Source organism: Plutella xylostella, chromosome 20 (assembly GCF_932276165.1).
Source record: "Plutella xylostella chromosome 20, ilPluXylo3.1, whole genome shotgun sequence".
In the NCBI taxonomy this organism is placed as follows: Eukaryota; Metazoa; Arthropoda; class Insecta; order Lepidoptera; family Plutellidae; genus Plutella; species Plutella xylostella.
Window position 1 is genome coordinate 7,619,332 of NC_064000.1, and position 13,877 is coordinate 7,633,208.

The window sequence follows — 13,877 nt, forward strand, 5'->3', positions numbered from 1 at the left end:
TCGTATCAGTATCATCAATCATCACTACCTCAATCATCATCACCGTCACTTACTCGTGGTGTGTGTCGGCGAAGTGCTGCGCCAGTGGTAATGCCTGTTCCAGGGTGGCTCCTCGCTCCGCACTGAGCGTGGCCACCTCCTCCATGGTCTCCCATCATCTCATCATCATCTTCCGTCATTGTCATAGATAATTTACCCTCATTTCAATAATGACTCAAAGAATATAGCCTCGAATGTGAAACCAAACCATACCGCGATGTACAACGGCGACGACACCGCCATCTAGTGACACAAATAGGAACTTACTCATGATGCGTATCAGCAAAGTGCTGGGCCAGTGGCAAGGCCTGTTCCAGGGCGGCTCCCCGCTCCGCACTGAGCGTGGCCACCTCCTCCATGGTCTCCCGGAGCTCTTCGCTGCGGGAGCGGATGACGGCTGTCTCCTCGGATGAGTGGCTTTCGCGGAGGACCTGGGGGGAGGGGAGGGGTTAGATGGTTGGGTCGAGAAATGTGCGAGGTGTAGAGGAACAATGGTTGCGTCAAAAATGGGTGAAATAAAATCGAGTTCCAAAATATGTACTATTTGCTATAATAATAATAATATAATAATAATAATATGTGGGAACATCTCACACACGGCCATCCGACCCCAAGCTAGGTAGAACCTGTGTTATGGGTGTCGGACAGCTGATATATCTACACAAATACATAGATAGATAGATACTAAATATAAATATCAACACCCAAGACCCGAGAACAAATATCTGTGTTTAAACAAATATCTGCCCCAGCCGGGAATCGAACCCGGGACCTTCGGCTCAGTAGTCAGGGTCACTAACCACTACGCCATTCGGTCGTCAATGCTATATTATATATATAGGCTTTGAAAAAAGGATTTTCTTGAATATTTACAAACTATTTAGTTACTAGGTACGCATAAAAGATTTTTCCACCATGCTATGGTATTTCCCTAAACTATCTTATGTCTGTACACCTTTAGCGATCAAGTCAACAATGTTTTACACACTTTCATTGCGCATAACTACAAAAACCAGTAGCCCGATCCGGACCAAATTTTCACCCCCAAATAGCCCATTTCCTCACCTTCTTAGCCTGGCTAAGCAGCTCCCTAACCCTGGATCTTTGCGCCGCCACATCATCATTCAGCGGTCTATGTTGCTTCAGCTGCGCGCGCACAAGACTGGGCTCGCAAGATGGCGGCTCGGCCTCCCTGAGTTGGGCTTCGACTCCTCGCAGCCATTCTAGTACGTCTTCCATGTCGCCTACGACTTCGAGGGAACGCTGGGGGAGGGAAATTGTAGGTTAGATTAATATACTAATAGCATATTCCATATGACACATAATTTTCAAGTGCCTTTGTAAGTAAAAACCTGGACAACTCGAAAATAAAAACTGTTTCTTTTATAAAATCCATGTAGGTTCATTGAACTTTTAAGTGGGAAACGGTATAACTGTAATTTTAGACATCTCCCTTGAGATTCGAGATACAGAAGTTCTACTGAATAAGCACTGTGAATGAGTCGTGATAAATTTGATTTCATTATATTCGATTGTCGGCTAGCGGCTTGGAATTCCAAAGCTAGGTAGTTGGTTAGTTTCCTTGGCATTGAATAAACATTTTCATTCCTCCCTTCTTTCAATGCACCCCCGCATACCCCACGCGGGACCTCAGAACTAACCTTCTTGCTGAGCAGCAGCCTCTCCGCCTTCCTCTGCACCTGCTCGGCGATGGCGTCAAAGCGGCGGTTGTCGCGCGTCACGATGCCCTCGATGTGCGTGGCGCCCTCGCCGGGGGATATCTGTGGGGGGATTGGGTGTTTAGATTTATTGCTGTCTTGCTCTGACACTATGCTGTCAAAAGAAGCAAGTAATAGATTAAATGTTTGGCGAGTCACTCTTAGATTGGAATAGAATGCTAATTTATTGATTTAACGAAACACAGGATAATAATTTTATACTATTTTTAACAGTGCACTACGGGCGGCCACATTTATGACATCATCATAATCGCTAACCTCGATAGGCGTAGATTTACATTACGATTGACCGAAACAACTATGTATAACGGTCATTGATACCTACCTATTTATGGTAGCCGATGCTGGAAGATCATTGAAAACCAGATAAATAAATGCCTTGGAACACCTGGGTTTAAACAGCCAACTCGTCTGAAGATATTTTATCTCGATTATCATCTCCTAGCATCTGCGTCGCGAGGCACCCCGGCACACACTGACCTGGCACAGCTGCGGGCCGCCACTGTTGATCAGGTCCAGCATGCTGCGGTGCGTCGCCACCTCCGCCTCTAGACGTAGCACGTCTGCCTCGCGAGGCACCCCGGCTTCTCAACACACACTGACCTGGCACAGCTGCGGGCCGCCACTGTTGATCAGGTCCAGCATGCCGCGGTGCGTCGCCACCTCCGCCTCTAGACGTAGCACGTCTGCCTCGCGAGGCACCCCGGCTTCTCAACACACACTGACCTGGCACAGCTGCGGGCCGCCACTGTTGATCAGGTCCAGCATGCCGCGGTGCGTCGCCACCTCCGCCTCTAGACGTAGCACGTCTGCCTCGCGAGGCTCGACCGATTGGAGGACAGCCTCGGCGCCGGACATCCATTCTGTTAACCTGCGGGTGGGAGAAAAAGTATAAATACGGGTACAAGTGGTTGTGTAAGACAAACGGGAGTAACTAAAATGGTCATGAATTAGGCAAGCACAGCTATTGTTTTACGGCTTTCAGAAATTCGGGGTTTTCGTAAAATCAAGATATCGATTAAGTTTAGAAAACCGTGGCACAAAGGTTAAATATATTTAATTAAATTGAATACCGGTCGAACGAAAAAGATTATATTGGTTTGAACAACGGAATTGACGGAGCCCTGTTGTGTAAGATATTTTTAGCGTCTTTGCAAATTGAATTAATTACCTAGTATGATTGTCATAGAACGACTGCAACAGCGGCAGAGTCTCTGACGCAATCCTCAACATATCCGACCCCTGTTGCGTAAGAGAGTTCTATCGTCACTGCAACGCTCTTATTCACCCTTTTATACATACATACAGACAGACACCGCTCTTATCTAGCCAAGTTAAATGAGAAGCTATATTCTTACCAGTATGTATGTCGAAAATGTCGGAACCTTGTTGCGTAAGAGCAATATGCACCATCTATTTTACTCTTCAATAAAAAGTATTCTTACCTAGTATGATTGTCATAGAAGGACTGCAACAGCGGCAAAGTCTCAGACGCAATCCGCAACATATCCGAGCCCTGTTGCGTAAGAGAGTTGTATCGTCTCTGCAGCGCATCCAACTTGTCCTTCAGTTGTAAGGCTTCGTCTCCGGAGATGTGCTTCATGAGCTCGAGGCCAGAGTCCACGGTGGAGTCGACTTCCTCTTGTTTGGAGGCGATCTCTTCGGTCTTTTCCTGTGGGGGGGGGGGGAATGGTTTGTTAGAAATTGAAATAAGATTATTTATGAAATTGGCAGAGCACCTAAATCAATTTCGTAATGCGTGGTCTGTAATGTACAAGAAAGATATCAATCATATTTTTTATCAATATCAATTACAATTTACATTGTACAGTTGACGAGCTCTGACACTGACGAGCAATGAAAAAGTTCCAGTGTCAATGCCGTTTGCAATATTTCAGAATATTACTGGGTACTAAACTGTAGCTTAGTGCAAATTCAAAATTAAGTATATGGACTGATACTCGTATGAAAGTGGGTACAACGATTGAAATTGAAATTGAAACTGACCAACGTTACGAGGTGTCATGTTACACAGCGAGCATTCGTGCAGTCAGTACGTAGTGTTACGGGGAAACCAGCGAGCAACGAGGAGCTTTTTTAGAACACAGCGTAACATGCTCGCTGGGAATGTTACATTACAGTCCGTAACGTTGGTCAGTACCCAGCTTAACGTATTTGACAATGATCTGTTTTATGTGTGTCCAGTTTTTTAATAAGATAGGAATAAAAATATATATATATATATATATATATATATATATATATATATATATATATATATATATAACAAAACTCACAGCCAACTGATGTATATACTGGAGCAGCTGCTCCATATGACACGGCAGGAGCCTGCCCCTCGCCAGGTAGGCCTGCATGGCGTCCATCCAAGCTGACAACTGCTGGTAGGTCAAGACCAGGTGGCGGAGACCCTTGCGAGAACTGTCTAGGAGTAGGCCTACTGCCTCGCTGTGCTCGACTAGGGCTTGGTATCTGTGGGTGAATGATGAGGGTCAGTCAAGGTGGTCAAGAAGGGCTAGTACGGGGCGCATTTCAAAAGTTTTGCATCGCGCTCACTACGCGACGGAGAACTTTTGCCACGTCTTAATAGCACCCCGTGCTACATGGTAAGGCCTCGACTAGGGCTTGGTATCTGTGGGTGTAGGGTGGGGGTCAGTCAAGGTGGTCAGAATATAGGGCTATTTTCAGAATTGGGAGTAGGATATTCTATTCTATTCTCTGAGGGGGCAAGGTGGTGTACGTGTCTCTCTCGAGTGGAACCTTGGTATATATCCTCTTAATTTCAGCTCACCCAGCCTAGCTCCCACGTAAACTAGAGCAGCAAGCCTGGGTGTTGCAATAGCTGAGATAGGCGTTCTGTTGGTCCAAGAATAGATAATGTCGTCTCTGTTGTAGATGGACAAGTTAACAGCATATCTTCAATCGTCTCATCCACTTCCTTACAAGTCCTACATATGGGACTAGTTGAGTTGCTTATGGTATATAAGTGTTTATTTACGCAACAATGCCCAATCTTTCTTTCTTATGGCCTCGTATTACCTGTCAGCGGCTGCCTGCAGCTTGTCAGCGAGCGCGGCCGCCTCGTCGTCCCCCACCAGCGCCATGAGCGTGGACGCGGTCTCCGTGAGTTGCTGGAACGACGGCTGCTTGGAGAGGATGTCTTCGTGGAGGTTCTGTGGAGGTAGGGTAGGGTTAGGTATAGGTTCGTGATTGTATAATGCTCACATTTGATGGTGAGTAGTAAAATGATTTATTGGAAAGATTGTAGAAAAAGATAGATTGCCATAAATATAACAACCCTGGTATATTGCGCAAATGGACACTCACAGTTAAATAAGCAATTATGAAATAAAATATAGCGCGGTGCTCGGCCAGCGCGAGCCACTGTTTTAGTTTCGTCCAGCGGTCGGTAAAAAGGTTCTTTATCGATTAACTCGTTCAATGCGTTCTACCAATCACATCGCCGTATTTATGGAAACGAATCTCGACATAAAGACTTTGGTCCCCATGTAGCGGCATCTATTCACTAGTAAACTCACCTTATGCTCCCTGATCTTCTGCTGTATCTTCTCCTCATCAGTGGGCACGAGTTCCAGCGCGGTCACGCGGCGTTCTGATAGCGACAGCCACTCGAGTAGCGGTTGGAGTTGCTCCTCGAACTGTTTGGCCACCTGGGGAGGGGAGAAGGAGGTTAAATAGTGTTTACACTAACTAGAACATAGTTGTTGAAAAATAGTCTGTCGTCGGGAAATCGATTTTAGGTTTTTAGTTTGAATGAAAGTGAAAATCGATACTATGTCACGATATATAAGATCCATCAATAGACGAGCACGTTAAAAGTCCTATATCTGCATGTCAGTAAAGCGAGCTAAGTCGCTCGAGACAGCTACAACTCCAACGAAATATTCATGCAAATATTCGCACCCAGACAACATTATGCCTTTTATACCTAAGCTCGTCGCTTCGGCCCAGCGAGCCATAGTTACGTTTTACCCCACCGGTCGTCGGTTCGTTTTATTGCCATTTCAGCTTGCTCATTTTCAGCGCTATTTCGACTCTTTAATAACTACCAAATTCAACTAATCAGCATCCAAAACCTCGCGTACCTTCATAGCCTGGTCCAAATCCCGCATCCGTCTCTTGGCGTGGTCCGTCAGGGCATCAAACCTCCCCATCAGCCCCCTAAGTTGGGCCTCCACGGCCTGTCTCCTAGCGACTAGGGACTAGCGAGTAGCGACTGTGATTCAGTAGATATTGTAGCGGTCGCCGGTTCATTTTATTCCCACTTTAGCTTGCACATTTTTAACCGACTTCAAAAAAAGGAGGAGGTTCTCAATTCGTCGGGATCTTTTTTTTTTTTTTTTTTATATATTTTTTTTTATGTATGTTCACCGATTACTCCGCCGTTTATGGACCGATTTTGAAAATTCTTTTTTTGTTGTATTGGGTTGAGCTCCCAGGTGGTCCCATTTTTTTTTCAGAATTTTATCTCACCCCCAAGGGTGGGTAAAGGGGTAAAAACAGGGTATGAATTTCCATTTTGGGCACATATTAACCGATTCTAATGAAATTAAGAATGTAAATATAGTTCTTATAACAAAAAAATATGATGGTGACCTTGAGCTGATCTGATGATGGAAACGGAAGGCAGTCAGGGGAACTCCTCAACGGTATATAGCAACTACTTCGTGTTTAGGCTTGAATGATTCGTATTGATTAGTAGGACTTTTTGGTATCATTTGCACCTTACTTTTGATTGAAAAATATTGCAAATAAACTAAAAACTATAAAATAAAATAATAATTAAAAAAATTAAAAAACCGACTTCAAAAAACCACTAAAATGTAAGAAATAATTTGTGGTTTACACAAATTCTACTCGTATGAGACAGTACAAATATACCTAAGCAGGAACTGTTCTTTTTTGAAGTTGGTGCCATATTTCTTCAGATTACTTTGTCACCGCACCAACATCAAAAGAGAACAGTTCCTGCTTAGGTATATTTGTACTGTCTCATACGAGTAGAATTTGTGTAAACCACAAATTATTTCTTACATTTTAGTGGTTTTTTGAAGTCGGTTTTTTAATTTTAAGCGCTCGACTCTTTATTAACCAACGTTTAAATCTAAAAAGCGTACCTTCATAGCCTGGTCCAAATCCCGCATCCGTCTCTTGGCGTGGTCCGTCAGCGCATCAAACCTCCCCATCAAGCCTCTAAGCTGGGCCTCCACGGCCTGTCTCTCAGCGGGGGCGCAGCCGGCGGCGACTTCGCTGCCCATGGCGGAGAGGTGAGACATCGAGTGCTGCCGGTCCGCTAGCATCTTGTTGAGGAACTGTTGGGGCGAAGGGGGGAGATTAGTTGTGTTGATATTGAAGCTGATGTTTTAATGGTAAAGATTTAATGATAAAGTTATCTGGAGAATATTTCTAATGGGAAACTTGCAATGGTAAATTTTGATAAATAACCCAATGACAATGGTATGCATGGGGGTCAGTACATCACCATCTCTTGTATATTTTTAAAGGAAATAAACATTTTTACTTTACTTTACAATCTTTGTACCAATGAATAAAGTCAAAATTTTCTAACAGAACCAATTCAAAATAAGAGCTCGCTTGGAAAGGAAGAAAGGAGGTGTTATTTGACGACACGTTTCTTTTGCATTGACACTCAATTTAGATCGTAGTATTGTTTATCAAAGCCATTATTTTTGTCAATACTGCAGTCAATTAATATTGACAAAAGGCTTAAAAGTTTTTTTTTTATATAACGGCAATATTGCTCACGATCCTCGTCAAATATATTCTGTTTTCTCTGTCCTGTTTAATACGATATGTAACACAATGACAATCCTCACCTTCTGCTCCTGTAACTGTGCCTTCACGACCTTGTAATCAGCCGCCGGCGGCTTCTGATTGGCCACCATGTCTTCAGTGTCACTCAGCCACTTCTCCAGCCCCGACAGAGCCTCGGCAAACTTGCCCGATTGGAGGAGGCCGACGTCTAGACGACGCTCGCGCTCGTTCATCTGAGGGGGATGGGCGATGCGTAAGTATAGGGTGCGAAAGAGATGCATGGTTCGACCATTGCTCTGACCGCTAAAATGGAACTTCCAGTATTGTATAAACAGTTTAGAGTGGCGAGCGCTCATCTGAGAGGGAAAGGGTGAGGGAAAGAGATGCAATGCTTACTCGTATGTCTATTGTCTAACTAAAGGGTTCGCCAGTTTATATCACCCATGCAATGTGGTATATTAAACGTGATGTGTTCTTCAGGTATCTAAGTAGGTAAACCGACTTGGTATTGCATGAATTTCACATCTTTTTACAGTTGAGTTACGCGTCTTGGCTTTTTTACAAGTGATGATTTTGATGGCGTATTATATTTCTGGAAGCAGCTACGGTATTCTCTTTGACCATCGATTTATAACTACGAATTTTTGCATAATCGGAAAATTTTAAGGAAATATATTTGATATAATATACAAGAGAAACTCACCTTCTCCTTCAGAGTATTCCACTTATCATTCATCTTCTCCAAGTCCTTCTCAAGCACTTGGGTAGAGACTCCCTGAAGGGCACTCCTGACCAACGCTTGGCCAATCTTGTTGCATTGGCCAACGTTGGCGCCAAGCGGCTCCAATGTTCGCTTCTTGAGTTCCGCAAAGTCCTTCTGTTGGGCGCGGATTTGGTCCACGTCTGAGGACACTGGCTTGAGCATGCGCACTTGTTCTGACGCCTGAAAGGAATGGACATGTTATTGTTTTCATATCATTTTAATTTAATAAATAGGCTTGCTTTTAAAATTGCTATCTATGGTGTGTGGAAAATAATATTGCATATACTACAATATTGAACATACTATATACAGCATTGGATGTTGTCTTCTATACAGTTAGAAATAGACTGAAGTTATTTCTGTACACAATAATAATAGATCGAATTAGCGCTGCTGTTCTAATTAAATAGCTGTCTACCTTTCCTATCGTAAATAGGTGACTAAGGGCACAGATAGATCAATACAAACCATATCAAGTATTTGATTATGCTTCCGGTAGTATAACTTGTATAACTTGATTGATCTGGAATACTTCATACTGAAAGCAGCGGTTACGTAAGTCCTTCGGTTACCACAAATACTGTTCCAGTAATGAGTTCATCAATGAAATATTATTTTTAGGGTAATAAAGCTGTCAATGTATCTTTAACCTTAAACCTTAATAGGGCTACTGAAACATGGTTCTAATAATTGTTTTGAACTTGAATACAATGAGAACGGTGATGAAAATGGTTAGATTTGGCAAAGTCTTCTATCATTAACAACCACGAATCACCCTCATCCCCTTACCTCCTGTATATCATCAATGAGCGAGTCGTAAGCCTTGTAGAAGGCCTCCAGCTTGCTCAGGGTGTCGTCCAGCTCCTAACTCTTAATATAAATAAGTATGGGAATTTAGATCCCATAACTTATTGAGGCAATACAAAATTAAATAGCCATGCCCACTAATGGTCAAACTTAGATTTGAGTAAAGTTTCTTTTTTTAATTAACAATAATAAGTCACCTTCTCCTCATCCCCTTACCTCCTGTATATCATCAATGAGCGAGTCGTAAGCCTTGTAGAAGGCCTCCAGCTTGCTCAGCGTGTCGTCCAGCTCCTGCTCCTTGGCTCGCGCCCGCTCGTCCAGCTTGCCCAGCTGCTTGCGGAGGCTCTCCACCTGGGTGTGGGGAATTATGTTATTAACAACGGGAATTTAAATAGGAAAGTACACTTGATAGGTAATATGACTATTTATCTCATGGGCTGAAGAGTTATCAAATGCGGGTTGATTCAAATTGTCATTTGGATTCATCCTTACAAGTTTGGGCAAGTAGGAATTTTAAAAATTTATAGAAATTATAAATAAAAGTGGTCCTAGAATGAATCCTTGAGGAACACCTCCATTTTACATAGGCTCCTGTGTCGTTGTTTTTGAATCTGAAGCATTCTAAAACCATATTAACTCAATTTTACTTTCGATACTCAAAACAGAAGAGCTTAAATAAGATAAAATAAGGCTAAAAGAGCCGAAATAAAAAGAAAACAGTACAAACCTGAGCATTAACATTCCCACTATCACCATACGTATCGGCCAACAGCTCGGCATCCCTCGCTGCATCTCCAATGGCATCATCAGCCTTCTCCAACTTGCTGTAGTAACGGCCTATGTCGTCTAGTTGTTGTTTGACGACCTTCACTTCACGGCCTGGCGCTTTCATGGTGTCCAGTTCCTTTTCTAGGGATGTTATGTCGTGGGAGAGGGATTTCACTTTCTCCTGTAGAGGGGATAAGGTTGGGTTTAGTTTTATTAAATTATGATATATTAAGTATACATATTTATTATTAACAAAACACAAAAGTTCAAAGAGGATAGTATTAATGTCAGAGCACTTGTAGATTACAGGAAATTGGACATGCATTCTAGGACTTGAAGTTGATCTTACAACAATATAACATCGCATTTTTTTTTAACCGAATTATTGTTCCATAACTGTTTAAACAGCAGATGTTCACATAACGAAGGTAAAGTTGAAGTCTTAACGACCTACAAAAGCTCCTCAAAACGTTTAAAACCACTCACATTCAAGTCCGTAACGTATGCTTCGCGTTAGCCCTAGCCAGGTCATGCTTGGCCTGTTCAGCCCGTGCTTCCAGGTCGTGTAGTCTATCCCCCAAGCCCCGCGCCTCCTCCTCCAGAACATTCTAAACTTCCTCCAAAAGCACCTCGACACGTTTAAAACCACTCACATTCAAGTCCGTATGTTTCGCGTTAGCCCTAGCTAAATCATGCTTGGCCTGTTCAGCCCGCGCCTCCAGGTCGTGTAGTCTATCTCCCAGGCCCCGCGCCTCCTCCTCCAGAACACTCTAAACTTCCTCCAAAAGCACCTCAACTTAAAAAAAACCCACTCACATTCAAATCTGTATGCTTCGCGTTAGCCCTAGCCAGGTCATGCTTGGCCTGTTCAGCCCGTGCCTCCAGGTCATGTAGTCTGTCTCCCAGGCCCCGCGCCTCCTCCTCCAGCACACTCCTGGCCAGGGACGCGGTGTCGGGGCCGCTGCACTCTAGGGCTAGGGTGACGATGTCGTCGGCGGCGGCGTGGATGCTCTGTAGGGGATGGGTTTAGAGGTTAATTAATGATTGGCTGATGATGACGGTGATATTGAAAATGCTTTTAGCATTAAGTCCACCTGATTGTACGGTGGCCTGCGCCTAAAAGTATACAGGCGGAGTTTTTAAAATAGCGATTCCTGATGATGAAGGGACCAGCTACATCTGTTATAAATCCGGGGACGTGTTGTGTGTGATGTGTGTAGCAGTGGTGTTTATGTGGATGTGCTTGAGCAGCATGTGAGCTTGAGATCGCTATTTTAAAAACTCCGCCTGTATACTTTTAGGCGCAGGCCACCGTACATAACTACTTTTGTGCAATAAAGAATAAATACATAAATTCATATTACAATTAATGAAAATGAGCTTAATGAGCCCGCAGAAAACTCAGAATCTTCATAAGCTGTTCCGATATAAATGCAAAGAGACAGAGGCCTAAAATGTCCATCAGTGGACAATTACTGGCGGGTGATGATACATTCAAAGCGATAGTATTGATAATACTGTTACTGTGGATATGGTTTTATAAGTACACAGAATAGCTCGAGCAGATAAAGAAACTATGTTCAATGGCAGCCTTTAAATACGTGAGAGTAGGAAGGAGTACTACAGTGATACGTATGGGGCGAGATAAAAATGAGTCCGTCCGCCATTTCCATATTATTTCTTTTTCTATGCGCCTAGCTCAATAACATACCTGCAGAGGAGCCTTCAAAGCATGTATACTATCAGCTAAACTAGCCACAGCTTCCACAGCCACCGCCGGAGCAGCCTTCAGAGCCTCCTCAAGCCGCTCCTCGCAGCGTTGCAGTGGGGTCTCGACCGCTCGGACTTTGTCTGCAAAGTCGCTGAGCTTGCGCGCCGTGCTTTCTAGGTACTCGATCTGTTGGAGCACCTCTGTAGGGGGGGAAATAGGGGGGTTAATTCATCAGGTATTATAGTGTTCAAGAGTAAGGTATGATGAGGTTGTCATATTCTCCTGAGTTTCTGATATCAGAGATATTAGGATATCGTTATTTAAGGTGCTCTAAAAATATGAATGGCAGGGATCGGCTGTTGAAAAATCTGGGTAGACAAAATCTGTTCAGGCCCGCTAGATTGGGAAGACAGTAAGTCAATAATAGTTCTATGAGGAATTCCAAAGTCAGTGTTGCAGCGCTCCGTAAGACACCTATGTCCAGCAGTAGACAATTATACGGCTGATAATTATGAAGAACAGACATAGGATTATCTATCTATTGTTCCTACCCCGTTATTAATAGAAAAGTTAGAGAACAGTTCAATAGCTAAAACGTTCGCAAACTATGAATAAGGGGGCTAGTCTATAAGGATATTTTAAGTAACATACAGTAAAATTATTCCCTTGTGAACTACGACACAAGTATGAAGTGACGTCAACATACCGTTGTTGAGCCTGTCCCATCGTTCCTTCATATCATCCAGCTGCACCCTGACGACCTGCTGGTCTACATCGCACGCCGAGATGAACGTCTCGCCAAGCGTCTTGTTGTTCTCGAACTCGCCAGACCTGTGGACGGTTTAGGGGTTAAACAGGGTGTTACAAAAAGGGGTATAGTCAGCCGAAAAGGGGTGACTCGGGTGATAATTCTGAACAAGTTTTGTTCTACGACTCAAACGGTTTATTGTACTACATATATGCTGTGCTAATAAAGAAGCTAATCTAAAATGGCAGCTATATATAATTCACTATATCCAAAGTGGTGACCCCGACGCGATATTTCGCTGCCTTATGCTACGATTGAAGCGTGGAACGCCTTTGATTGAGGCTAAGGAAAGCTTGATTACGGTCGGAGTTCCTTAAAATAGCGGCTCTATATCATTTGCTACATCTAAAGTGGTGACTCCGACGTGATATTTCGCTGCCTAAAGCTGCTATTGAAACGTGGAACGCTCTCGAACCTCTCGCTTGGTGAAGTCAGACAGTTGAAGCTGATGAAAGCTTGCCTGAGTTCGGCGTTCCGGAGAATACCAAGAATTTCTGGCTTTTACCCACGTTTTAAAAAGGAAGACACTTACCTCTTCCAGATATCGTTCCTATGATGCTGCAGTTCCCTCAGCAGCGCCTCCAGCTCTCTCTTGGTGAAGGCGGCGGCGCGGCGCGCGCCCGCCCGGCCCTCGGCCTCGGTCAGCCACGGGAGGAAGGATTCCTGGGCCTTGTGGAATTTGCGGCAGTGCTCCTGTGGAGGGGGAGAGATTGGTGAGGTTTTTTGCAGGGTTTTGTTAAGGTTTAAGGGCTTGGGATATGCTGTGATAGGTAGATATTAGTAGACATTAACTTCACTAACGTTAAATGTCAAAGAAGAAAATTATAGTTACCGGTCTTAACCACAAACTATCTGGAATAGACTAACTTTATGGTCTATGAGCATAATAGTGAGCATATAGAACATAGTCCTATGTTAGTTTCTTTAATTTCTCTGGTCGCCACAAATATTTTGTTTCTACTTTTACATGCAGAGCCCCTATCACAGGCTAACGTGGCAATACGCTAGCGTTGTACGATACTACTCAAACATATGGAAAAAGTAGCGCCAACGTAGTCACTTTTGGAACTAACAAATTTGCCTTACATTTTGACAGTGACAGTTTACGATACGCAACGTTAACGGAGGTTCAAAAATCTTGTAATCGCTGCATTGTTTATGCTTATATGCAAGTACATACCATAGCCGCCTGCAGCCGCGTCTGTCGGTCGACCGCCTCGCGGCGCAGCTTGTCCCACTGCGACTGGATGCGGTCTAAGTCCTTGCGAAGGTTCTGGTGGGCCGGCTTCTTCTCCATCTCGCGACCTGGGGGGAGATGGGGGTTAGAACAGAATAGAATAGAATAGTAACTCTTTGTACCATTACAGAAAATATTTCAAAATACAACTTGTACATAGAATAGGACAAAGAGGCGGCCTTATTGCTTAA

The 13,877-nt window shown here is 43.7% G+C and overlaps 1 protein-coding gene across 1 annotated transcript in view; it reads right to left on the reverse strand.

Moving 5' to 3' along the window:
- Nucleotides 1-13,877, reverse strand: part of LOC105395838 — a 171,569-nt gene that overhangs the window by 39,317 nt on the left and 118,375 nt on the right. The window contains exons 54-71 of the mRNA XM_048628073.1: nt 13,630-13,754; nt 12,982-13,142; nt 12,348-12,472; nt 11,642-11,841; nt 10,747-10,941; nt 9,890-10,111; nt 9,379-9,513; nt 8,296-8,535; nt 7,655-7,825; nt 6,935-7,129; nt 5,336-5,467; nt 4,836-4,969; nt 4,076-4,268; nt 3,224-3,450; nt 2,505-2,649; nt 1,701-1,820; nt 1,105-1,302; nt 307-470 (exon numbers count right to left, since the gene is read on the reverse strand). Coding sequence (XP_048484030.1) covers nt 307-470; nt 1,105-1,302; nt 1,701-1,820; nt 2,505-2,649; nt 3,224-3,450; nt 4,076-4,268; nt 4,836-4,969; nt 5,336-5,467; nt 6,935-7,129; nt 7,655-7,825; nt 8,296-8,535; nt 9,379-9,513; nt 9,890-10,111; nt 10,747-10,941; nt 11,642-11,841; nt 12,348-12,472; nt 12,982-13,142; nt 13,630-13,754 — 3,082 coding nt within the window. The remainder of the gene's footprint in view (nt 1-306; nt 471-1,104; nt 1,303-1,700; nt 1,821-2,504; nt 2,650-3,223; nt 3,451-4,075; nt 4,269-4,835; nt 4,970-5,335; nt 5,468-6,934; nt 7,130-7,654; nt 7,826-8,295; nt 8,536-9,378; nt 9,514-9,889; nt 10,112-10,746; nt 10,942-11,641; nt 11,842-12,347; nt 12,473-12,981; nt 13,143-13,629; nt 13,755-13,877) is intronic.